General features: G+C 38.0%; 1 protein-coding gene and 1 non-coding gene across 3 annotated transcripts in view; one reads left to right on the top strand and one right to left on the bottom strand.

The window, feature by feature from the left end:
- The window catches only part of GIPC2 (GIPC PDZ domain containing family member 2), a 91,617-nt gene that overhangs the window by 57,495 nt on the left and 6,628 nt on the right, over positions 1–27,494 (bottom strand). For both annotated transcript variants that reach the window (XM_081491816.1, XM_081491817.1), the window contains one exon: positions 6,851–7,036. In XM_081491816.1, coding sequence (XP_081347942.1) covers positions 6,851–7,036 — 186 coding nt within the window. The remainder of the gene's footprint in view (positions 1–6,850; positions 7,037–27,494) is intronic.
- LOC145508053 (U6 spliceosomal RNA) lies at positions 2,299–2,405 on the top strand. Its single transcript, XR_014055322.1, has one exon. It is a non-coding gene; the product is annotated as a U6 spliceosomal RNA (small nuclear RNA).

The following is a 27,494-nucleotide window of genomic DNA, read 5'->3' on the forward strand; positions in this document are numbered from 1 at the left end:
TATTTCACCTAGTCCTAATAAGCCTGGGAGGGAATGTTTAATATTCCATTAGTGAATGAGGAACTCAAAGCACAACAGTGACACGGCTTAATCAAAGTAGCATAGCTCATGAGCAAGAGAACTGGGTTTCAAACAGAGGTAGTATAATTATAAGACATCATGCTCTTTCCTCAAAACACTCCCAATCAACACAGATCTAACTATCGCAAGACCACATAGCTGGTTAAGAAAGAAAGAAAAGTCAGATGAAGAATCCAAAGCCTTCTGACCTCAAGATTCGAGTTTGAGTTTGTAGTTATCCCAGATGACGTATCCTATCACCTTGATAGTCATTTTACAACACGTAAGTGTATCAAATCAGCACACTGTACACCTTAAATTTACATGGTGTTATACCTCAATAAAGCTAGAAAAAAATGACCTATCACCTTTGAACTCTGATTCTTTTTTTAACAACTCCCACCCTACTACTTTACTTTTTCTTACGTCTACTAAGCTGTTCTTCATCTGTATCAAGGTCTCCAGATCTCAATGTTACCTCTTTTCTCAGATCACCACTTCTCACTACTTATACTCTCACTGTACATACCTCTTCTCAGAGATCCTAGCTCCCACCCCAGAACCCCCCACACTTCTTGACCCTGTACATGTCCAACCTTACTAATTATTAGTTATGGATGGTTAAACAATCAAAATGTTAGAAATATATGAGTACTGTATTTCTCAGAGGATCTTGCTAAAATGTGATTTAGTTCTAATAAAGTAAAAGTACCTCAAATCATGAAGATTTCTATATGAAGACATTCTGAAAATGACCATTCTGTGGTTATTTATAAGTTACTTTAATTCAAAGCCAATTAGATTTTCATGTCTTAATTGCATGGTAAAGCCCTTGTCTTTATTTTGAATCTAAAAGTATTTTCTTCTCTTAACTAGAGATCAGCAAACAATGGTTCACAGGTCGAGTCTGGTCTACAACTTGCTTTTATACAACCAATGAGTTACAAATGGTTTTACCTTTTTTAGTGGTCAGGAAAAAAAAAAATAATACCTATGACATGTGAAAATTATACAAAATTTGAATTATAGTGTCCATAAATTAGGTTTTACTGGAAGACATCTATATTTATTGTTTAAGTACTATATATAACTTTTTGTGCTACAACGTCAAGTTGAGTAGTTTCAACAAAGACTGTATGACCCTAAATTTTAAAGAAGCCTAAAATATTCACTGCTGCTGCTGCTGCTGCTAAGTCGCTTCAGTCGTGTCCGACTCTGTGCGACCCCATAGACGGCAGCCCACCAGGCTCTGCTGTCCCTGGGATTCTCCAGGCAAGAATACTGGAGTGGGTTGCCATTTCCTTCTCCAATGCATGAAAGGGAAAAGTGAAAGTGAAGTCGCTCAGTCGTGTCCGACTCTTAGCGACCCCATGGACTGCAGCCTACCAGGCTCCTCCATCCATGGGATTTTCCAGGCAAGAGTACTGGAGTGGGGTGCCATTGCCTTCTCTGAAAATATCACTATCTGACCCTTTATAGAAAATGTACCCCAACTCTAGTATAAACTATTTTAGGAATTTGCAAAGTTAGTTGTAAATATACTCTGATTTTTCTGATTAAGTTATTTATATACTTTTTCCTGGGAAATGTTAACACTTGGGTACAAAAGTTACAAATATGTAAGTCTGCTGTCTCTCCACCTGAAGAGGCTCATCTATGAGAACCATGCAGTACTGTTTTTTTCAATTTGTTTTTAATTGGAGGACAATTGCTTTACAATGTTGTGTCAGTTTCTGCCGTACAACATGGATCAGCCATCAGTATACATATACCCCTCCCTCTTAGACCTCCCTCCCACCCCTCCCATCCCACCCCTCTAGTGCGAGCACCATGCAGTACTATTAAATACATCTCTCTGCCATCAGTCTCATCTCCTAAATTATGTGATGATTTGCTGTTATTGCTATTATTAAGATATTAGCTATCAATTATAGGTACTCTCAAACATTGCAGACGTGTCATTAGTTTATACACAAATAGTCATATAAAGTAGGTGCTAAATATTCCTACCTGAAAGAAGGCGTACAATGATTTGTCTAAGGTGTCACCCAGCATGTAAATAAATGGTGGAAACAAGACTGAAAACAGGCTTGATTCTAAAGCCCATGGTCCTGTGGGCCATATTGCACTGCCTTCTTAATCAGGGACTCCTGCCTCCTTACCCTTGTCTGAATCCCCACCACACTGTCCTCTTACATCAACCTACTCTGACTTCCAACCACTGCTAAAAGCATATAAGTACTCATTTCAGCAGCACATACACTAAAATTGGAACCATACAGAGAAGATTAGAATAGTCCCTGAGCGAGGATGACATGCAAACTCTTGTAACATTCTACTTTTTCTGCTTATCTTGGCAAATCACACTGGAAGAGTGAGCCAGAAATTAATGAAATTGATTACTTTAAGGAGTGGGGGAAATGAGTAATGGGAGTCAGGGAAGAAATGACATCTATGAATACAAATTTTATTATAGTTTTGACTTTTGAAATCATTTTATGTATTCAGAAAAATAAATCAACATGAGAGGAAAAACCCAATTCAAAGAGAAGAAAATGGATTCAACAGTATTTCAAATGAATAAAAATTATGGGGTGAAGGGAGGAGGAGCAAGTGAGAACCTATTCCACATAACTCCTGAGGAGAATACTTTGATCGTATACATGCATTTAAAGACAAAAAGGACATACAAATCTTGAAATCTTTTTAATCTTTTGGCCACACCACATGGCATGTGGGATCTTAGTTCTCCAACCAAGGACTAAATTCGTGCCCCCTGCATTAGCAGTGCAGAGTCTTAACCACTGGACCGCCAGGGAAGTCCCTACAAATCTTGAACTCTTAATAGGTTTATTTTTCAGAGTACAAATATATAGCAATTCTGAAACTATTTTGTGTATATTACAGAACTAAGGAAATGAGTAAACATTTCAATAATCTTGAAAGTAAATATTTCAGTTGGGAAGCCAAGGAAGAACACTGTGAGGCAGGATTAGAATTGGAGGTGTAATTATGAATTCATAATTTCTAAAATACATGTTTTTGAACCTCTTATATGCCACCTGAAAGGATCTAGAAACAGTGACACATTGGTAGCAATGAATGCATGCAACCAGCATTCAGATCTTGATTTTGAAAAACCAGTTCTCACTGAAAAAACAAAAACAAAAACAAAAGAGTTCCTTGAAAACATGGCTGATTCCCAGTCTGGAGAAAAGAAGATAAAAGATGAGTTTAGAACATCTTGTTGTACCAGAAAAGAAGGAACTGCTCAATAAAATAATGGGAGGCAGGTCAAAAGGATACAGGAGCTAGCAGGATGGGACTCCTGCAGACCAAACCTCAGGAAATTTGAGCATCAAAATAATTTATGGTAATGAACTCACTGAATGAGAAATCATGTGTCCTATACACACTATTATACAAAAAATACATAACTACTAAGGACCTACTGTATCTACAGGGAACTCTACTCAATACTCTGTAATGACCTACATGGGAAAAGAATGTAAAAAAAGTGGATAAATGTGTATGTATAACTGATTCATTTTGCTGTACAGCAGAAACTAGAACAACATTGTAAATCAACTGTATAGCAATAAAAATTAATTTTAAAAAATCATGTGTCCATTGCTAATAGGTGATTTTTAAAAATTAACAACCCACTTCAATATTCTTGCCTGAAAAATCCCATGGACAGAGGAGCCACCATGGGTGGCAAAGAGTCAGACATGACTGAGCAATTAAGTATGCAGCATATTGCTAATAGATAATGAATAAGTGGAGTGCTTTATTATAATAGAATGTTTTAAAGAAATATAGGAAATGATGGAATTATAAAAATCACCATTTTGCAAATGAGTCAGGAAAGACTCATCAATAGATGCTAAATCTGTGGGGTGCAAGTAAGAGAACAAGATATATATATAATCTCAAGGTGTCTCCCCACAAATTATTACAATGGAAAACATCGCTTTGCAGTGAATAAGACTGGCAGACACTGCGTACACAAGGGACAAAAATTAACATCATGAATATTGAGACAAACCAATAAAATGCACCTTCTGATGTAATACACTGAGAAGGACACAACATCACTTATTTAATTTTCATGCCAAAAATACATAATAACCTCTTTCACAACATGAAGAGATATCAGAAAAGTCCAAGTTGAGGGACATCCTATAAAAGGCTGAGGAATTGTTCTAGATTAAAGACCACTAAGAAGACATGATAACTAAATAAAATACATGATCCTGGATTGGAATTATACCAGGAAAAATACATTACTAGGACAACTGATAAAACTGCAATATGAACATTAGATTAGTTTGAGAGTATTGTATCGCTATTAGATTTTCTGAATTTTATAACTATACTGTAGGTATATTGAAGAGAATATCTTTGTTCTTAGAAACTACATTTTTAAATTATTAAGGAATAAAGAGATATTGTATGTGCATTCTGCTTATTCCTATGGCTCAGGAAAATTTACATATAGATATGAGTGTGTTCATATATATATACATGAAAGAGAATGAAGCAAATATGGCAAATGGCAAAATTTTTTTGAGTAAAGGGTATCATGTGAGTTCTTTTTATTATTACAACTTTCAATAAATTTGAAATCATCCTCCCTTAACTTTTAAAAAACCACATCAACCTTTTACGCAGTATGATATTCATTTCTCTTCTAAGTTGAACTATAAGCCAGAGGTTTGGCTTAGACTCCACTTTCTCTTTGACACCATGTTCTCTGTCTCCACAGGGCTAGTGACTAGTGCTCTGAGGCAGGCACATGTTTGAAGAGGCATAAAAAAATAGAAACACAGCTCTGGACATCAGAGGCCAAGATCTAAAAAATCCATGCGTGTTTGCAAAACTTCCAAGCCCTTCCCTGCTGACATTAGAAAGGCATTGCTCCATGTGCCTCATGTCCTGAGCTTCCCCCAGATAATCCCACATGACTTTCCCAACTCACGGATTTTCCATTTGGTCACCCACTCAACCTTCAGAAGAGTCATATCTTTTGCAGAGCTAAAAATAGCCATTCTATCAAGTGGGAAGTTAAATAAAGCACTATTTACAGTTAAGAGGATAATTTCCCTAAGGCTATTTTTTTCAACCATGACGACGCATCAGCAAATCAAGGTTTGGACAAAATAAAAGTATGAAGAAACTTCATCACTAATTCTTTGCTCAGTGGTTAGGGCCGCCAGCTCTGGAATCAGATAGCTTGGATTCAAATCCTGAATTTGTCTAGCTGCATAACTTTGGGCAAGCTGCCTAACCATCCCAAACCTGTTTCTATGTCTATAAAATAATAAGTTGATAACAGTGCCTTCCCAGAGATGAACCTCACAGACATGTTGAGCAAAAACCAGAAACAGTAGAGTAAGTAATATGTGATTTCACTTATATGAAGATCAGGAATAAGCAAAACTATGGTGATAGAGGTCAAACTAATGGCTACCTTTGTTGGGGAAGGGTATTGACTGAGAAGGAGAACAAGGCAGCCTTCTAGGTGGTAGAAATGAAATTTCCCTTGCTCTAGGCGGTGTTTACACAGATCTGTGAACACTCATTAAAGGTTTATATCTGTTACACCTCAACAAAAAAATAATCAAGAGATTTTCCTGGTGGTCCAGGGGCTGACTCCATGCTCCTATTGCAGGGGCCCCAGGTTTGATCTCATTAAGGAACTATATCCCACATGCTGCGACTAATAACCAGAGCAACCAAATATTTTTTAAGTAATTAAAAAGGAAACATGGTATCGAATAGAATTGTTGTAAGCATTAAACGAGAAAATGTATGCAACATGCCTGAGAAGCATTCAATAACAGTCAGTGTTACAACTACTCATTACAGGGAATCCCCTGGCAGTCCAGTGGTTAGGACTCAGAGCTTTCATTACAGGGACTCACAATTTTGGGGAATTAAGATCTCACAAGCCCTGTGTCCACTCCACCACCCCCCTCCGCCCCGGCAAAATAAAACTACTTATTATAATAATAGAATTATTATTTAAGAGATGAATCTTTTTACCACTCTTCAGTTCTTAAAGGTTTTTCATACCATTTCAAACTTCCTTTTCTTGCCTTTGCAGTTCTATACTGCTCTTTGTATTTAGATTAAGTAATTACAGCTGACCCTTGAACAATGCAGGGGCTAGGGGTGCTGACCCTTTGTTCAATGGAAAGTCCCTGTACAAAATCCTACCATGTCAGCAGTTCCCCTTATTCATAGTTCCACATCCACAGATTTAACCAACCTCAGACTGTTATAGTATAACATTTCGTACTGAATAAAATCTGCATATAGATGGACCCACACAGTTCAAACATGTTGTTCAAGAATCAACTGTATATACTTTAGAAATTTTTAAAGAGCCTTGTTTTAAAGAAATAGGTGGCCAAATAAACATGCACTTGGAAATAACACTACATCAATGGAAATCAACATGGAAGTCACCAGATGATGAGCTTACAGACATACAAGAGCCCATATGGATGAGTAGGCACCAGGGCCAGGCTTTCCTCTTCAGTAAATGCAAAATCCTAGAGGAAGTTTAAACTGAAGGGGAAAAAAATTCAAGGAAAGGGTAAACAAAAGAATGATGTCTTTGAAACAGTTTTTAAAGGAAACATTACCACTCCATCCATTCCTACTAAATTAGTTCTCACTCTAAAGATCATTTCAAACTTTCTTTGACCTGGTAAATTTTCTTAAGTGTTACCTTCAGTTAAGTCACACAGTTGTTTTTGTTCTGTTTTGTTTTAATACTTACCTTTATAAAAGCATAGCCAGCACCATTATCTGTAATAGTGAGACCAAGTGAATCCTCAGATTTATACACATTCACTTCTTTTTTGATCCCTTTTATGTGGGCAAATATGAAATCTTCAAGACCTATTTGTGCTCCTAAGAGTTTCCCCATGTCAACTTTAGGTGTGTTTAATGTGCAATATAAGATCTGCAAAAAGAAAGAAATATTTTAAGTCAGTTTCCATCAGGAAAACATTCTGATCATTAGTTTATTCAATAAATACTTCAATTTACCATGTCAGTGAAATAGTCTTCAATTTACGATGCCAGCAGTTATATCATTAACATTAGGTAATATGAATTGGGTGTTTCCTGCAGGCCAGGCTCTGTGTTGAGCAATTTATATCCATTATTATATTTAATCCTCACAACAACTTTCTAAATACATTATCATCTTCGTATTACCAATAAGGAAATTGAGCCTTGGTGAGAGTAAGTTATTTGCCTAAGGTCACAAATATAGTACTTGTCAGAGCCAGGATTCAAGATCAGTTCTCACCAACTTCAAAGAGGTTTACATTGCTTTGTTACCTATTATTTACAATGCTGACATCAAAGGCTGTGTTCCCAAAGGTCATGATATGTATAACCCAATGAAAATAGAGGCAACACTATTTCAGAAAACTCATAAGTTTTTTTTAAAGAAGGAAAATTTTATTTATCTTGCATTTTTTGTGCTTGAGAAAAGTAAATGGTGAATGAAGTCGTTTTTTTAAAAATTATTTAAAACATGTCTAAAATGGACCTTGAAGACTAGTCCAATCCCTTGGCTCTAAAAATGGAGGAACTGAGGGCTGGAGAGGCTAATGCAACTTAGTCAGATACACAGGAGAGTAGAAGTTGTGTGGAGGTTGTAAAGGGACTTCTTACATTTACCAAGTCTTTGTTTGACCTCATTTTCCTTCAAAAATACAATTTATTTTGCTAAAATCTGCAATGCTACTCAAGCTTGCCAACCATAATTTCAGTAATTTGTGGGGCCCAACTACAAAATGGAAGAGGAGAAGGAGGGTTAAGAATATGCCACTGGGAACTTGCCTAGTGGTCCAATGGCTAAGACTTTGATCCCAATGCAGGGGTCACAAGTTCGATTCCTGGTCAAGGAACTAGAGCCCATATGCTACAACTGAGAGTTTGAACACCACAACTAAAGATCCCTCACGCTGTAACAAAGATCAAAGATCCTGTGTGATGCAACTAAGACTTGGTGCAGCCAAATAAATAAATACATATTTTTAAAAAATTTAAAAACATGCCGTTGGTTTAAAGACTAAGTTCAATAAATATTTACTGAATACCTTCTGTGTACCAAAGACACTTTAATGCAGTTTTTTTATACCAAAATGACTAAATGAAAAATTTTACCTTTTGTTATCAAGTAACATTTGCCATAGATATTGCCATTCCTGAGCCTTGCCTCAGCTCTCAACTTCCAACGCTCTCTCTACCTCTCCAAGTTTCACACCATTCCTGATTTCCCTGCTTGAGCTTTAAACCATAAACACCCATAAACCTCTGGGAGCTCAAAAACTGTGCAATTACTACTTGTTAAATGGCTTTTTAAGCCCTATTAAAATATGTCTGAATTGGAACAGCCCTCCCTGCTCTACAGTTAGAGGTCCAGCATGTTCATCAAAGGTCTGATCAAATCCCAGAGGTACATGAAAGGAACTAGTGATGAGGACAAGGAAAAGGCCGCAGGGAAGGATCAGTGCCTGCAAGCAAGAACTGCTGCCCCTGCCCTTCCCTTTTCTCACCCAGGTCTTTGGTGAGCTGCGCTAATAACTGCTGGGCCTTTAACATAACCCTTTGTGTCCTAGTGAGGACATAATATATTTGGCTTTGTAGTTACTCTTTGCAAATATTTGCTGGTGTTATATTTTGATTATTCAAGATGAGGAGTGACGAGAAGTCATTTAGGCCAATAATGGCCCCTATTTCTTACTCCATTTGTGAAGTCAGTGGTATTAATTAGTTCACTAACAAAAATGAGTATTAATGGATAAAGGGAAGTATGCATAGAAAACAGCTTTTCTCACTTCCTTTCTCAAAACGATAGAAAGTGAGTAGAAAAGTTTTCTCCTTGTTCTTTTTCCAGTGAATCGTTAAATGGTGTTCATAGTAGATCCAACCACCACTAATTAAGCAACTTACTGAGTAGACAGGAAAAAAAACATTAAAACATAATGATGATAAAACAGGGTAGGGGAAAAAGCCCCCAAAAGGAAATCCCACACAAAGTGAACGTCTAGTTGCTAAGCTACGTCCTTTCTTTCAATCTTTTCACGTACTTCACTGCAGAGCAAATACTAGATTTCCTGTTAGGTATAACCCTTCCCCATTATGCTTCCTCCAAGACAGAATTACGTTCCACTTCGGGCAGCCAGCAGTTGGCAGCCAAGGCATCAGAGTTTCTTTCCTGGAAGGAGTAAAGCCATGGAATGGAGTTCCACAGAAGGTTGTGTTGAAAATCAGCAGAAATGTCATGGTCCCTGGGAGGTGGAGGAAGAGCCCTCTGTAAGCAGCAGGTAACTGAAGCTCTGTGGCTTTAGATTAGTCCCTCAAGGAAAGATAAAATCCTATCACTCACACAATCTCAATGCACAACTATCAGTGAATACATCTATATGTCTAGAGATTCAAAGGTCTAGAGATTCAAATACTCCTCGTAGATACTGTATTTTGAACTGAAAAGTAAAAAAGTGATATATGACTCTCTAAATGCTGGAAAGTTTGTGCTGATGCATCTACTCACAATCCTCTATTGGACAGGGGCTTTTTGCAAAGTTCTGTGGTGCATAGTAGATGTACAAAGATGACTAGGGCCAGTCCTCGTACACAAGGAACTCCCAGGCTAGGCGATGATCCACTGACATACAGTGGGGCAACATAATCCAGTTGCAATAATATTAAGAGTCTTGGATATTTAAAACAAAAAAAAAGGAATCTCATACATATTGTGAACTTTCTTATCTCCATTCAGACATTTCCTTCAATCCAAAATCTAAAAAGCCTGCCACCTATGCACCCACACTATCCCCATGCTCTTGTCTATTGAGACTATCCAGGGATGTGACTGCCTGGGTGGAATCACTCTTTTTCTACTTCTCTCACATTGTTTAAATCTAGCACCTCATTTGAGACAGAATAAGAGGCATAGATGTATAGAACAGTCTTATGGAATCTGAGGGAGAAGGTGAGGGTGGGACGTTCCAGGAGAATAGCATTGAAACATGTATATTATCATATGTGAAACAGAACACCATTCCAGGTTCGATGCATGAGACAAGGGCTCAGGGCTGGGGCAATGGGATGACCCAGAGGGATGGGATGGGGAGGGAGGTGGGAGGGGGGTTCAGGATGGGGAACACATGTAAACCCATGGCTGATTCATGTCAATGTATGGCAAAAACCACTACAATGTTGTAAAGTAATTAGCCCCCAATTAAAATAAATACATTTATTTAAAAAAATAAAAATAAATAAATAAATAAATAAATCTAGCACGTCATTTGAGTGTCTGAGTCACCTTCCCTTCAAGTCCAATTGGTGTAACATGTGTTTGTCATCCTGACTCAGAGAGATGAGACCTTAGTCATCTTTCTCTCTCCTATGAAGTTTAACACAGTGCCCTGCTCAGTTTATATCCGAATGGCATTTTTTGCACATTCACTTACTTCATTTAATAAAACCAACCTGTGTACTAAGTTTTATTAACATCATTTTGTGGATGAGAAAATTATGACTTTATCCAATTAGCACTATAATGTTTGATGTCAAAAGAAAGGAAAAAAAATACAAGAAAAGAAACACTGAAGCAGTTATAGAATCAATGCTACTCTAAGAAATACTCACTTCCAGAGATATATTAGATAAAAGTCAGGATAACATGGTACTCAACATCATTTTTTATACTCTCTGGTGAACAAATTAAATCAAAAGTAAACTCAGAGTAGGGTACTATATAAGGAAAAGTATCCAACCATTAGAAATACCTTTCTGATTATTTCTATTGTAAAATGAAATCCTTAACATCTTCTGGGGTATCTATATTTGGTGCTTTACCAACACCATTGCCAATTTTCATAAGCTTGATGGAGTACTTATGACTATTCCACTTTCTAAAGCAGTACTACCCAATAGAAATGTAACACAAGCACATAATTTTAAATTTTCTAAAAAATATCATATCAACAAAAGATATAGGTGAAACCAATCTAACTTCCTCATATAACCCCATATATCCAAAATATCATTTCAACATCTAATCATTTATTTTAAAAATGAAATTGAGAGTTTACATTTTTATTAAGTTTTTAAGATCTGATGTATGTTTACCCTTTTGTGTCTGACTCTTTGTGACCCCATAGACTGGGGCTCAGCAGGCTCTTCTGTCCATAGAATTCTCCAGGCAAGAATACTGGAATGGGTTGCCATTTCCTTCTCCAGGGGATCTTCCTGACCCAAGGACTGAACCTGGGTCTCCTGCATCACAGTCAGATTCTTTACCATCTGAGCCACCAGTGAAGCCCCCTGAGCCACCAGGGAAACCCCTAATTTGGACTAGCCACATTTAAAGTGCTCAATATCTATACTTGGCTAGCAGCTACTATTAGGCAGCTCTGTTCTAGAATCCCATGTCTTTAACAATTTTTTTTTTGTCTTTAACAATTTTATACTTTGTATTTTTCCCATCTCCATACATCTACACATGTCATTCCCTTGGCCAAAAATGCCATGACTGAAACTTGACTTCTAAATCTAGTCTATATCTATCAAAATCTTCCCCATCCAATAAAGTCTAGCTAAACAACATTTTCTAGCAACACCCTAAGCTAATGCTATTACTTCATCTTCTATACACCCATCAAATTTCATACATTTCTTGTGGAACTTACCATGTGCTGCTTTGTAAACTTCTGGCAGGTAGGAATTCATCTTATTGTCATATTTGTTTTACTGCATGCCTGTCACTGTGATTTATAGGAGAGATAGCTTAAGGCAAAGAGAAAGCCACTGCCCTTTGGGGCCAGATGGAGAGCTTTAAAATGTTATTGTGCTGGACATCAATATCTACAGTACCCGTTCCCCAGTCCCCTCAAGTTTCATTCCCCATTTTAAGCCATATGGTACCTTGGGGACAAGTGACCCCACCCTCAGTTTCATCAGAAATAAATCACGATTAGGTTTAAATCAGTTAATGACTTATTCATAATCCAACTTAGGCCAGTAAGATACAAGGAAGGGGGACTTTCCTGGTGGTCCAGTAGCTAAGACTCTGCACTCCCAAGGCAGGCTGCCTGGGTTTGATCCCTGGTCACAGAACTAGATCTCACACGCTGCAACTAAAGACAGAAGATCCCATATGTCGAAACTAAGACTCAGGGCAGCCAAACATATAAAATTATTTTAAAAAGATACAAGAAAGGATTTGTTAAAGTTTCTGAGGAAGGAATCTTCTTTTCCACAGAAGTTCTTAGAAAGGTATCTCTCCCACTCTGATGTGACTAACTGCAGCTGGCACTTCAACGTTAGAAAACTGACCCTGAGGACAAAGCTGACACATGCAAAAGGGTAGAGCCTCTAGATCCCATCTCACCTAAAGACATTCAGTAATGGACACTGGAAGCTGTTACCCCTTTCCTCTCCTAAGGTAATCTTCAGATAGCAGGTATGAAGTGCTTCTCTGGTAGCTCAGTCAGTAAAGAATCTGCCTGCAGTGCAGGAGACCCAGGTTCAAGAAGATCCCCTGGAGAAGGAAAGGCAAAGCACTCCAGTATCCTTGCCTGGAAAATCCCATGGACAGAAGAGCCTGGTGGGTTGCAGTCCATGGGTTGCAAAGAGTTGGACATGACTGAGTAACTTCACTTTTATACCTTCTATGTGTTTTGGAGAAAAATTCACCTCCCCCGTTACAGACATAAGGCTCAAACTAGTAAAATGGTGACACAGGAGTAAGCATGTGGCCCAGACCTGGCCAACAAGACATGGGAGGAAGTCCAGGAAGCTTCAGAGAATTATCTTTTCATTCCTAAGAAGCAAACACAGTAAGACAACCATCCCCTCTGCCCCTGTAGGTACCCTTACCTGTATGTGATCTAGGAACTTCCACCACCATCTTACTACTAACTGAGGAAGAGATCAACACCAAGAAAGGCAAAGATTTGGAGTGAACCTAGGTCCCTGACATTGGTGAGTTGCTCTGATAACCAGCTCTGGCAAGCACGATACCTCTTGTATGTAAAACAAGTTGTCTTAGGCAGTTTAACTAGCTCTGTGCCACTTGTAGCTGAAAAAATCCTATCTTGATACACAGTCCTATCCCAGAAGCCAATAATTTCACCAACCAATTCCGGGCTAACAGATTTCTAACTGATAGAATTATTATCCTTTGTGTCTTCATAACTCACAGGGGGCTTTTTTGTTTTGTTTTTGGCCTCACCACACCGCTTGTAGGACCTCAGTTTCCCACGCAGGGACTGAACCTGGGCCAAGGCACTGAAAGCACAGAATCCTAACCACTAGACTATCAGGAACTCCTTATAATTCACAGTTTAAAAGTTCTTTCTACCTATCTCATTTTATCCTTAAAAAAAAAAAAAAGAGGCAACTCTGACGTCTATGGTGAATTGCGTTTCCTTTAATGCATAGAAGTGTTCTGCATTGAAGTGTTATGTAATTGCTATGAATTGAAGTGTTATGCAATGAAATGCTAGGCATTGAAGTGTTACCCATTCTTATCCTATAATTTCATATCCTCTCAAAAATTTCAGGCACAAAGTAAAGCCTTCCCTTACTCCAATATCAGCAAAACAGATATCTAAAAAGGAGCTATGCTATACTTGGAATGGTTATGAAAAAGAAAGAAAAAAATAGAAGTAAACGAAAGAAGGAAACAGGGTTAAGGGGTGAAAGACCCACATCTAGTCCCAATTCTGTACTCTCACGAGTTCAGTCATTTGACCTCCTTTGTCTTCATGGACATTCTGGCATTAGTAAAGCTTGGTCTACATCACACAGCTATTACCAAAACTCAGTAAGAGAGTATACATAAAAGTGCTTTTTAAACTAAAAAACTGTAAAGGTTATTATTAGTATTATCCCTGGAATACAGGTGCTCCTTGAATAATATTTACACCTATGCTTGACAGCTTCTTAAATTGCATTATTTTTCCTGAAAATTAGATTTGCTCCTTTTTAACCAGGATGAATTTCATTTTCTCCCATAAATTACAGTATCCTTCAACTTTTTTTGTTGAGTGTAACTTATGATCATTTTTTTACCATGCTTTTATATTTCAATTGCTATTTTTCAGTTCTTATCACATGGTTATGATTATTCACCCTAGAAACTCAATATGGCTAGGATGATAAGAGTCTGAACTACTGTATAGAGCCATTAATATAAAATAATATTACTTTTTCTCTGGTGGTCCCACTATATATTCCATAAGTATGCTTTGTGAATACATTTAAATAAATCATTTGCCATTAGTGTTTCAAAGATATTCTGGCCCACAAACAGATCACAAATCTCTCCAAAAACACATCGGATTCATTTTTTAAAACTCCAGGAAGTCCATTTCCAACTTTTTGTTTAATGCCTTCCTTAAACAGGAACTGAGTTGGCCCAAGATTCCACATGTTCCAAAATATCTGGAAGAAATTATGGGCTTATATGGCTCGCATTACAGTATTTGGGAATGTGATTTTAAACATAAGCAACTAAAACAGTTACCTCCTGTGATTATCTAAAATAACAGTGTTACCAAATACTTTAATACAACTACTTTTCTACATCTCAATCTACCAAGAACCTTGCTAACTCTTTATATTTTTCTGAAATAAGCATTATAGAAATATCAGTCAATGTCATTACAGAAAATAAAGATGAAAAAGTACATAATAATACTAAACCTAGTAATTAACCATATTTTCACCCAGAGTTAATACCACCATCTTTGTACACAAGAAAACCACTTGGATTATGTTTTCTTTGTTAATAACTAAGGTTCTATCTGGGCTATTCTCAGATAGAACTATTTAGGCTATTATCTAAACCTCACAGACTTTTTCTCAAAAAGAGAAAAAAGATTGTATTTACATCTAGTCAATTGTCTTTAAAATAGCAGGAATTAAAAACAACCTGAAACTAAGAATAATTATTGAGTAAAAAAGATCACCCACTTACCCTGAGTGCTTGAACAAAAGAAACTATAGCCAAGCCAGGGTGACAGAATTATATTACTCAAAACTCTTTCCAAAAACTGAGTGTCTTATTCTACATGATTCCCCAAAATATTTGGTAGATGTGTTATATCAAGGAACTTCTAGAACTCAAACAATTCTTCAACGACATTCATAACTGGGACACCTGCTCATCCCTCTCAGCTCTACACAGTTTGGAGACTGGCTCCCAGCTCTAGTAGACCACTGTAAAAGTGAAAAAACTGGGAAGACAAAGGTCTGGAAGAACAAAGTAAATAAAAACTAAGATCTCAGAAACACTAATTGATCACTTCTGTGTACCAGGCATTTCCACATACTACCTCATTTAATCCTATGACAATTCTATGTGAGAGGCATTACCACACTCATTTTTTACAGATGGGAACATAAATATTTAGAGAGATAAAAAGAGTTTGTGATTAAGTCATATTTGGTGCACATGTAACTTCAGCCCTGTTTATCCAACCCTAAGCTTTTTCCCCTACAATATTGCCTCCTCATACCTAATATCTGCACAGAGAGATCCAAGTTACTGATCACTTCCTAAAGCATTAGCTCTGCTAATCCATTAGCTCAGTGCATCAGGTCATGAATGCAGGCATCACTATGCCTTATGTAGAAGGAAAAAAGAAAAAGCTCAACACCCCTTATATGATTTGTCTAAGGTCACATAGCTAGTGAATGACAGAGTCAAAACTGGAATTCAGACATTTGTGCTTTTTCTAAGCCATCATACCATAGCTGTGATGTAAATATAAATTCAGCTTTAAACCTAAAACTCCTAGAAGGCAGAGACTACAAAATTTTTGCTCTACATGGAGCCAAATACACTATTTACTTAATAAACCACCCACTTTTTTAAGAGAGTTAAGGAACTTCTCTGGTGGCCCAGTGGCTAAAACTCCATGTTTCCAATGCAGGGGGCTGGGTGTTAGATCCCTGGTCAGGGAACTAGATCCTACATGCTGCAACTAAGACCTGGTGCAGCCAAATAAATAAATGTATTTTTTAATTTAAAAAAAAAATGAGTTAAGGTAGCTTACAAAAAGGAGCTTTTGTAACTGAACTTTAAAAATCAAATGTATTAAAAAATAAATATCAATCAAAATATTGATATTAACCACCTAATATAATTGATTAATATCAAAATACTAATACAGGGAATTCCCTGGTGGTCCAGTGGCTAAGACTCCACTCTTCCAGTGCAGGGGGCCCAGGTTCAATTCTTGGTCAGGGAACTGATAGATTCTGTAGGCTGCAACCAAAGATTCTGCATGCTACAACTAAGACCCAACACAGACAAATAAATAAATTTTTTTTAATATTAATACATTGTTTAATTTGACTTAATATGTCATTTTAAATTATTTCTTCCAGTTAATTTTAAAACTGACCATAACCCAGAGAAATGAATGTAATTAAACAGATATTTAAGATCTCTATTATTTTCCCAGTATAACACATGTAATAAATTTCTAAAGATTTGTTTTTTAATTATATATCATTTTATAAATACGATACCTTGACAACAGCTACAGTCATCTAGAAAAAAGTTTCAGTTTGTCAAAGATATAAAATTGGAAACAAGACAGATATTTAGAAACCTGATACTGCACGCTCTATTTTCGACCTTCATAAGGATATTGTACAAAGCCCTGCCTTGAACTATGTAGAACTTTCTATAAATGATTCACTTCTAAATTAGCTGTCCTGGGTCAGCAGTGGTGTCTTAAATAAAAGGTGATTCATCCTTTGTACTGTTCTTTCCCTGGTACAACCACTGTTTTCCCCCATTTTTTTTTAATGGACAAAATAATGTGACAAAAATAATTTTATTCCCTATCCCCCAAAAAAGGAAAATCAAGTCACATGTTTTAATTATGAAATGACTTCCCAGAGTAACCAAAAGAACATTTTCCTTTGTTAATGAAATCTAATCAAAGCAACTATGTTATCAAAGAAAGTAAAAATCTCAAACCAATTCTTGAAACATATGAAAAGGTTAAAAGAATAGAGATAGGTTTTAGTCTTGCCTTTGTGGATATTACACAGACACTAAAGCAACGAGTAAGATAAATCAAACATGGATAGCTATATATATCCATCCTCTCCCACAATATGCTTCAGGTTAGAGGAGATATCTGAGCTTTAGCCTAGTATAATAATGCTGCAAGGTTACATGCCAATTTGGAAGACATCATAAATCACCAATACTCCCCATGTCAGGTGCTGTCTCAAACTTTCCAGGTTTCTAAACCACTTATCCTCTTAGACGCTTCTTCTTGTTTGACACTTAAGATGCAAGAGAACCTCAAAAGGGAAGGAGAAACTATAACGAGATGTTTTACATCCAAGAATGTAGCAGTTTGTGAGACATTAAATTATTAGTAAAGAGACCTATAACTAAGCTTTCCAGTTTACTAAATATACAAACATGAATTTTTTTTTTTTTTAAAAATAGCTATTTGATCCCCAGCAGGTCCTTAAACAAAATTTTGAAATTTGTTTGGCAAAATGCTCATGTATTACCACATTCATATTAACCAGGAAGCAGACTTGTAACACTAAGAATGAAATATCTATGAGGTATGTGATATTTCAAAACCACCCAAGGGAATTAATTCCCTGGCAGTCCAGTGGTGAGGATTCTGTATGTTCACTGCTGAGGGCCCGGGTTCAATTGCTGGTCAGGGGACTAAAAGACCACAAGCCCTGCAGCATGGCCGAACAAAAACAAAACAAAAAACCCACCCAAATAAATCATGGAAAACTGGAAAGCAAGCATGGGGAGCCACCAGGGGTCAAAACAGAGTGATGAGGGGATGTGATCCTGACAGAAAGAGATGAGCGCTTTATGAAGAAAATGGGCCATGCAAGAAACAATAAACATCTTGAGAGAAAGATTGCAATTGATTTTTTTTTTAATTTTTTTTTAATAAATTTATTTATTTTAGTTGGGGGCTAATTACTTTACAATATTGTAATAGTTTTTGCCATACATTGACATGAATCAGCCATGCAATTGATTTTTATTCTAAACTAGGACACCTGAAAGACATTAGAAAATATGTACTGCAGAGTGACAGGGCAAGAGGAGACAAAGGAAAATGTACTATGGAGTTCCCTCGATGAGAGGTGACTAAGGGCTGGGGTGAGGGAGTGGAGGCAACTTACTGACCACCTTAGACCCTTATTCATTAGAAGGCTTGACATGCACAGAAAACCTCACCCATGGGTAGGGCCGGTGAGACGCAAGGGAGAGTGTGTGAAGATTCTTCTAGGCTTGGGTTGCTCAATTTTGAGCCACCTCCCACCCCAGGGGTAGAGAGCTCCAAGAAGAGAGACCAGGAAGACATGGAGAGGAGCTGCCAGGAATAGAATCCTGTCATAGCATCGGAGACACTTAGTCACAACCCCGGCTAGAGCCTCTCACCTTTGCTCCAGAGTTGTTTATAACCCGCTCCCACCCCGCCCCCTCACGAAGCAGCTTCTTCCCACCCTCAGCTGGCCAACATTCCTGCCCTTCCTGCCCGTGGGACTCCCGGGACTTGGACAGAGGGAGGAGTTAGAGAAGAGGGGAGGAGGACCCCGCAGGGCCAGGAAGCTTCCCGAAGAAGCTGGCAGGCTGCTGCAGGATTCCGTCCTCCTCTCCCAAGAATGTGTCACCAGGCCAGAGCCAGGACAGGCAGTACCAGAGTCTCCTGGCTTCAAGCTTAGTGCTGACACTGTACCTTCACTACCTGCTTCTATTTTTATCCCTATACCCTCCTCTCCCCACATCATCCCCAAATGCCTACCATTCAAAACCTTCCTTACTGCCCAGGAAACTGGCTTGTGTCTTGTGGGTGGGTGCTTAATTAGCAAATGTACAATAAACTTTCTCACATCACTTTTTTTTTCCTTTTCTATAATTAGAGAGACTCTGAGTCCTAGTTTACCCCTGTTGTCCCAGAGTAATTATTAATACCTTCCTTTTCACTCTGTGAAGTGTCTGGTAGGAAATATAAGTTGCCTGGCCATCTATTTATAATACTTCTTCTATTAAGCTGATCAAATAAGTACGCTTCCTTTTCAGGATGATAAAACCAGACAACATGAGATAAAAGGAAAAACATATGATTTGCATATTGAAGTAAGTTAATGGTAGAGTTCTTCCCCTATCCTTTAGCACCTAAGTAATCTTACTCAGAAGCTTCTTGGAAGTCAGTGTCCATGACTGAAGCACAATTAAGATTCTACGAGTCTGAACAAGTGTGGGGAGGGTTGAAAATGAGCTCCAAGTGTTCTGTGGCAAAAGGGAGTAGAATAATTTAGAATGCCACACTGAGGAAAATTCTGTCACAGGTATGTCTAGAAATATGACAAAAAGAAATATGCGTATTCCTACGGAGTTATTTTTGGCTCAAGAGAAATAAGCATTGATAATGCAATGCAAAATAATTCTGAATAAATTAGTACATTTAATATTTCAAGTTTAACTGAGATTTTTGTTGACTGAAATAGTTTATTAGGTTTACACTAAGCTTTATTGAAGAAGCCCTTCTCAGAAGAGTCCACATTAGTTACTGTAACATACAATTCCACACTGAGATAGCTTAGTTTGAGGATCATGTATAGAGACAAACTTTTAAATTTGCTTTCCTTACTTTCTGGGATTAGGCAAAAAGTAGGAGAATGAAATTGTACAGGTCTAGAATAGAAAAATTAAAAAGAAAAAATTACAAAAGAAAAAGATTAGTCAAAAATTGCCTAAAAAGTATCTTTTTTGAGGAAAAGAAGGAATGAAAACTAACATTTATTGAATCATTGTTCTAGATACCTAATATGCATTTCATTCAGTTCTAACAACTCCTATAAGGCAGGCATTATTTGTATATTTTCCAGGTTCGATTCCATTACTCAATTTTCCAGGTGAGAAAATTGAAGCTCCTCAGTGGCATCTCTAGGCACCAAACTCAGGGCACACCATACTACCCTGAAAGCACCTCCCCACTAGACTGACCTAAAGCACTGCTGTCATGCCACCCTGACTATCTATCACAGGATCCTACAAGCCTGTTAAATAGCCACAGCAGATATGTAGCTTTGAGCCATTGCAAAAGCTTGCAGTCTCACAAATTTAACCAGCCATGTTTCACTTGGTATAATTACAATCCTATAAGGCTGATCCTAAAACTAAAAACGTAAAACAGGAGGCATTTCTACTGTTTTTCCCTTCCTGTTGCTTTCCCATTTTGCCTGCCGCCCCTCCTTTACTGCCTAGCTTCACGGCCCAGAGCAAGTGCTTACCCTCAAGGAAACTGGCATAAAGCAATGTTGCCAGTGGGTGAGTGGGGTGATACTGGAAAACTGTTTGAAATGTTGTGGGAGCTTCTTTGATTGTTACAATGATTATGTGACACCATTGGCACTGGGAGAGGTAGAGGATGAGATAAGGATACTGTATGAACTCTAATCTCAGAGAGGTTCAGCTCAGTGAACAGCTGTTTGGCATTCTGCATGATTTTCTCTCGCTCTCTCTCTCTTTTTTTTTTTTTTTCTTTTTTGGCTGTGCTGAGTCTTGGTTGCATGCAGGATCTAGTTCCCTGACCAGGGATTGAACCTGGGCCCCCTGCATGGGGAGTACAGAGTCTTAGTTACTGGACCACAAGGGAAGTCCCCTGCATGATTTTCAAATGTCCTACTAGAGATTCATGCTGGGAAGAGAATACATATATGATTAAAACCTAGATCCTCTGTATTACAGATAAAGTAGGCTTTGTTATGAGTTTTCCTGGACTGCAATTACCACATAAACCAAGGAAAGCCTTTCTTATTTGCATAGAACCTTATCAAGAGTTGTTCATCATCTCAGAAAGTCAAGTCACTGACAGCAGTGTTGTCCATGTTATTTGAATTTAACATAAAACATATCAGCTGCTCCTATTATTGCTACATTATATAGTTCTATGAATATCTACAAATATTTAGAGAGCAAAAGATAACCTAGAATCAAAATATTCATGTCTTATTCCTATTGTCCTATTCTTTTTAAATTCAAATTTATTAGCTATTAAGTATAGGTACAAGCAACTGACTGCTTCATTATGTCTTCTAAGACAGTTTTCCCAAGTATTTACATTGAAATCCATATTTGTTTCTAATATTACTGTTAAGGAATATATTAATTTTTAAAGTTTTATATATATAGGTAGATGTTATTGTTTAAATATTTATTTCAGGATAAGTAAAAGTGATGCCACAAAATATTTGTTATTACAGGGGAACTTTGGGTCCAGTAAGGTTAAGAACCACTTGTATAAAGGAAAGAGCATGAGCTGGGAGTTTGACAAATGTAAGATAAAAGATATCTCTTTGGACTACATGATTTGAGTAGTTTGCTCTTGTTCTGAGCTACAATTGCCTCATCTGTCAATCACAGTCCTTTCTGGGGGTTCTGTTAAGAACCGCTATTTCAGACAAAATAGCACAGGCTAAGTGGTAATGACAGGTGTTCAACAATAACTCCCTTCTCAATGCTCAAGCTGTGCTTCCCTCCCCCACTTACCTTTACAAAAGGGCAAGAAAATTAAGATAGGAAGCAGGAAGTATAAAGAATACAGAAGGAGAAAGGGAGTAACAAATCATGATCAGTACTTAATACTTCACTACACCCAGAACACATTGTTAGTATCAGATGTGAGAAGGTTCAAGTTCCATTCTGGCCCTAGATCATGAAGAACAGGTTGTTAATGGCAATCACACAAACACTACTACAAACATTACTACTTAATGCAATATATGGCTATGCAAATTGTTCCAAGAATGGATACAGAATTATCATTTCTTCAACCTTGTTACTGTGTATCCCTTTAAGACCACTTAATGTTAACACTGTAACTTAAGAACCTGTGACTTTTACAGACTGAGATGTAGATCCTAGATTTAGCCTTTTTTTTTTTTTAAGATTGGAACTTTTCCTCTATATATGCTTTGATTATCTCCACGGAGATTTTTATACAATAGCAGATGCACTTTCTGGAGTGCTAGTGTTCTTAAGCCTCTTAGCCACTACTAACTGGGGCCAAATACATCCCTAAAAGGCAAATAAATATTCTATCACTGACAAGATCTAAGATCCTTTCTACCCTTTCACTTATCTGTAGAAGCCATAGGACCTCCCTGGTATTAGCCATGTCCAAGCTTCAACTTCCTACTCCACATTTTAATCCCCAAAACTTCAGAGTTCTCAGCACACCCCAAACAGAAAAGCTAGAGTTTCTAAGACAGTGAGAAAAAAAAGCAGTTTTTGGATCACAATACAGAGAAACAGTGACAGTCATCCATTCTCAGTTGCCTTCCTCTTTTCTTTACCTCAGCAAGTATCTAGCCCAAAAGTATTTGTTAGTTACTTTATTGAATATATAGTTTCAAGGAACACCTTTAGATGTACACCAAAATTCACAGAAGCATTAATTACAATTGCCAAAAAATAGAAACAACCTAAATGTGAATAGATAAAGGTGATGTGGTATATACATACAGTGGAATACTACTTCGCCATAAAGAATAAAATTTTGCCACCTCAGCAACATGGATAGACCTGGAGGATATTATGCTAAGTGAAATAAGTTGGACAGAAAAAAAGAAATGCTATATGATATCACCTATATGTGGACTCTAAAAAAAGTACAACAAACTAGTTAATAAAGCCAAAAAAAAAAGAAAAAAGAACAGGCTCACAGATAGAGAGAACAAACTAGTAGTTACCTATACAGAAAGGCAAGGAGAGAGAGAAAGATAGGGATGGGGACTAAGAGGTACAAACTACTATATATAAAAAATAATCTACAAGGATACATTGTAAAACACCAGGAATATAGCCAACATTTTATAATAACTAAAAAATGGAATATAGCTTAAAAATTGTGAAGCACTGTGTTATATCCCTGAAACATAATGCTGTGCATCAACTATACTTCAATTTTTAAAAAATGAATACCTCTGGTTATGTCAGGTGATAGGGTGTATCATAAGGAGACACAGGGAAGCGAAAGTACAGGAAACATTTTCAGAAGACAGGCTTCTTAGAAATTACTAAAAATTGGCTCATTGCCATTAAAGATACAGTATCAGCTCCCCTGACATGAATGGCACTCTGATGGCCCTCTGTGACCCTGGAAAGACTGCAGTGACTCTTGTCATCCCCAGGCTTCAGTGTTAGGTCCACTTTTTTGCTTCTGGTACTAGCAACTGTACAGAACAGATACATTGTATGCTCCTAATTTGGTTAAAAGTAGAAAGGAGGTTTACACCTACATAGATATGCATTTACTTTCACACACATACTTATAAATTCACAAAGTTTATTTTTCTATAAAGATGGTCAAAAAAGTGGCCAAGCCAGATGCTTCTGGGGAAAGAGGACTAGGGAACTATGGTTCCCACTCCCCCTGCCCCCCAAAAAAGTGGATACCCTTTCCACTAAGTACATATATTATTTTTTCAATTAAATTAAAAATTTGTTTCAAATAACATTTACTATGTAGCTCCACTGTGGACTTCTGCTTCAGAGAGTTATTTCTGCTTGGAGATTTAGTGAATGAATTAAACAAAACCACAGAAACCATTTTCCTTTGGTAGCCTTTGGTCAAACACAGATATGCTCACTAACTAAGAGCCAACAAATGGAAGGGAAGGTAGGTTGTAATTAATAACACTGAAGAGAAGGTCAAGAGATGAGACAGGCTGGATTAGGAATATATCTTATATATTGATTATAGCTGTCATGTTTATACCTAAAAAGTTTTGAGGTAACTACAAAAGAACTTGTGTGATACCACAATCCCAAATGTCTAAGAAATATATTTGAGGTCGCAAAAGCACAAAATGTCTTAGCTCCTAAAATGTTATTTCAATTCATATTACTGTACCTTACTGAATCATATACATGGCATTCTATTTCCCAAGATTTTTATTGAGTTTAAAACACTTCATCTTGGTTACCAAAGAGGGAAGATAGGGGAAGAGAGAGGGATAAATTAGGAGGCTAGGTTTAACATACACACACTACTATATATAAAATAATCAATAAGAACCTACTGTATAGCATAGGGAATTCTATTCACTACTTTATGATAACCTACATGGTAAAATAATCTGAAAAAGAAAAGATATATGTACACATATAACTAAATTGGGCTTCCCAGGTGGCACAGTGATAAAGAATCCACCTGTCAATGCAGGCGATGCAAGAGATGCAGGTTTGATTCCTGGATCAGGAAGATCCCCTGAAGTAGGAAATGGCAACCCACTCCAGTATTCTAGCCTGGAAAATTCCAGGGACAGGGGAGCCTGGTAGGCTACAGTCCATAGGGTGGACAGAGTCACACACAACTGAGCATGCATGCACACACTCCCCTATAGAAACTTTGCCTCTGACTCCTGTTGGTGGAGTACTCCCTAACCCCTTCTGGTTTTCGCCGCTGCCCAAATCAATTTTTGCTCAAATATACTCAATTTTAATAAGGCTCAGTTTATCTTTGAACAGAGTAAATGGGGAAAGAATCACGGAAATTTTTCCAGGTAAAGGGAAGAACAATGGATAAAAGTCAGAGAACTAAAATAGTCTCATGTTCTGTACAAGCCGTGGAAGATATCTGCAACACCCCGAAATCAAGAAGTCTCAGGCTACATATTCTCCCCAGTGTCCTCTCCAACAGGACTCCTTATCTGCTGTTCATCTGCCTTTGTACCACAGGACCTATACCCTGGATCGGAGACGAGCACTGACTCACAGGCCACCTTTGCCCCACCTGTCCTGTACCCTGACTCATCAACAGACACTCCTTCTCAAGCAGTTCAAGTCTGAGACACAGCGGGACACAAATCCAGAGGCCAGAACTCAAAGACACAAAGAGGAGGCAATAAGGGCCTTAAAGGAGCAAAATCAAAGGACGAGAGGAGAGCGAGTCGAGAACAGAATAAGAGGGACTTTCCTGCTGGTGCACTGGATAAGAATCTGCCTGCCAATGTGGGGGCCATGGGTTCGATCCCTGGTCCAGGAAGATTCCACATGCCACAGAGCAACTAAGCTTGTGCACCACAACTACTGAGCCCCCACACCTCAACTACGAAGCCGGAGTGCTGCAACTACGGAAGCCTGTTCACCTAGATCCTGTGCTCAGTAACAAGAGAAGCCACTGCAATGAGAAGTCCTCACACCACAACGAAGAGTAGCCCACATGCACCACAACTAGAGAAAGCCTGTGCAAAGCGACAAAGACCCAGCACAGCCAAAAGAGATAAAAAGTAGATAAATAAATAAATAAAATTTAAAAATAAAAGAGTAAGAAGTAGGGAGAGAGTGGCAGAGAGGGAAGGTAAAGGACTTGCTCTTAGTTTTCCAGAGTCTAAAGTTATTGCTTTCACCTGGACAAGCATGAGTGATATTCCAGCAGTCTACGGAACTGGACTGTCCAGCTGCAGAGGTGATTCTGGGCTTCCTCACCTCCCTGTATGTCCTAACAAATACATACACGTTGTCCAAGGTAACCTGAGTGTGTCCATCTCTTACCACCTGCAAGAGACTCCCACGGGCCTTCAGGATGTCTGGAGGGGTGGGAGCAGGGGAGGGATGGCAAAGGGGCCACCATCTGTCTATGAGGTTGCAGAGGCTTGGGGAGGGGTTCAGACTTGATTCTACAGTTGTTTACACACCTACTTCAGAGGATCTCCAGAACACAGAGCAACAATCTTAAACCCATTTCTCATCCTCCTCATAGCAACGAGGTCTATAGGGCAGTCTGGTGAGAGTAACTTCCCACTTCTCAAAATGAGTTATAGCTCTTGAGGGGTTTTTGTTTCTTTGTTTTTGCTTGCATTCTTCATATAAAACCACGGCTGATGCTCAATAGGCATAGTGAGCACACGTAATGATGGTAGTATATTTGGAACTTCTCAGATAGTACTGTGCAGTTCCAGAAAATACCATCCTATTTGACTTAAATCAAACTTTATGAAGAAAACATAGCAAATGAATAGTCAGTTGTGTTTCAACTTGATAAAACACTAGCCAGGGATCATTCCTCTGCTGAAAAACACTTGAGTTATTCTTATTGCCTACAGAATAAAACCTATACAGCTTTAAGGATTGTTCGTAATCTCACTACTGTCCACATCTTCAGCTTCATCTCCTACTGGATTCATCATCTATTTTTTAAAACTTTTATTGGGGTGTAGTTGATTTACTATGTTGTGTTAGTTTCAGATGTACAGCAAAATGAATCTGTTAGACATATACATATATCTCCCATCATCTACTTTTATTTACTAAACTTTAATGGATCATCTAAGCCATCTAGCAACTCTGAAAATGAGATTTTAAGAAAAAAAAATCCTCCCAGCCATCAGAAAGATATAGGGAAGTAACTAAATTCAATGTACTAATGCTATGTTAAAATATGCAGTTGTGGATATTAAACATAGCCAGATTGACAGATTCACAAAGAAGGCTTCTTCGAGGAGGTGACAGTTGAAACTCGAGAAGTGAGTAGCAGCTATCAGAACAAAGAAGTGAGAACATCAAGAGAAAAGGCACAGAGGAATTAAACAGTTAAACATTCTGGATTAAAAAGCTTGTTAGGACATGAGACTTTAGCACGCACGAGGCAGGACTCTAGACACGCAGGCCAGACTAGAAAACATTTGGCTGGTGGGGGTTATTTGTAAGTGCTATGGTTTGAATGTTTATCTTCCCTCCCCCAAAATTCAAATGTTGAAATCCTAGTGTCAATGGGTGGGGTCTTTGGGTGTTGCTCAAATTATGAGGGTGGAGCTCTCATAAATGGGATTAGTGCCTGATCACAGAGGCTCCAGAGAGATCCTTAGCCCCTTTCACCAAGTGAGGACACAGAAAGAAGGTGCTGGTGATGAACTAGGAAACTGAGCCTTCAGAGGTAACCATCCTGGCACCTTGATCTTAGACTTCCCAGCCTCCAGAACTGTGAGTAAAAAGCTTTTGCTTTTTATAAGCTACCTAGTTGGTGTCACTTTTTTAGAGCAGCCTGAAAGGAATAAGACAGTAACTGGGAGCCCTGTAGTTTTTTGAGACTGGTATGATCAGAGCATCAATATTAAAATAGAAGATGGGTGTGGGACAGTTCCTGGCAGTCCAATGGTTAAGACTCCCACTTCCAGTGCAGAGGCAAGGGTTCGATCCCTGGTCAGGGAACTAAGATCCTACACACTGCATGGCATGACCAAAAAAAAACTTTTAAAAGAAAAAAATAAAGGATGGGTAGAATCAAGGAAATCATACTCAGGGTGCCCCTTTAGAATCTGCATTGTAATAAACCACTGTCAATGCCTTCCAGCCAAAAGCCACCAGGAATTCTCAT

This window comes from Giraffa tippelskirchi, chromosome 5 (assembly GCF_054371585.1).
Source record: "Giraffa tippelskirchi isolate mGirTip1 chromosome 5, T2T-mGirTip1v1.2.pri, whole genome shotgun sequence".
In the NCBI taxonomy this organism is placed as follows: domain Eukaryota; kingdom Metazoa; phylum Chordata; class Mammalia; order Artiodactyla; family Giraffidae; genus Giraffa; species Giraffa tippelskirchi.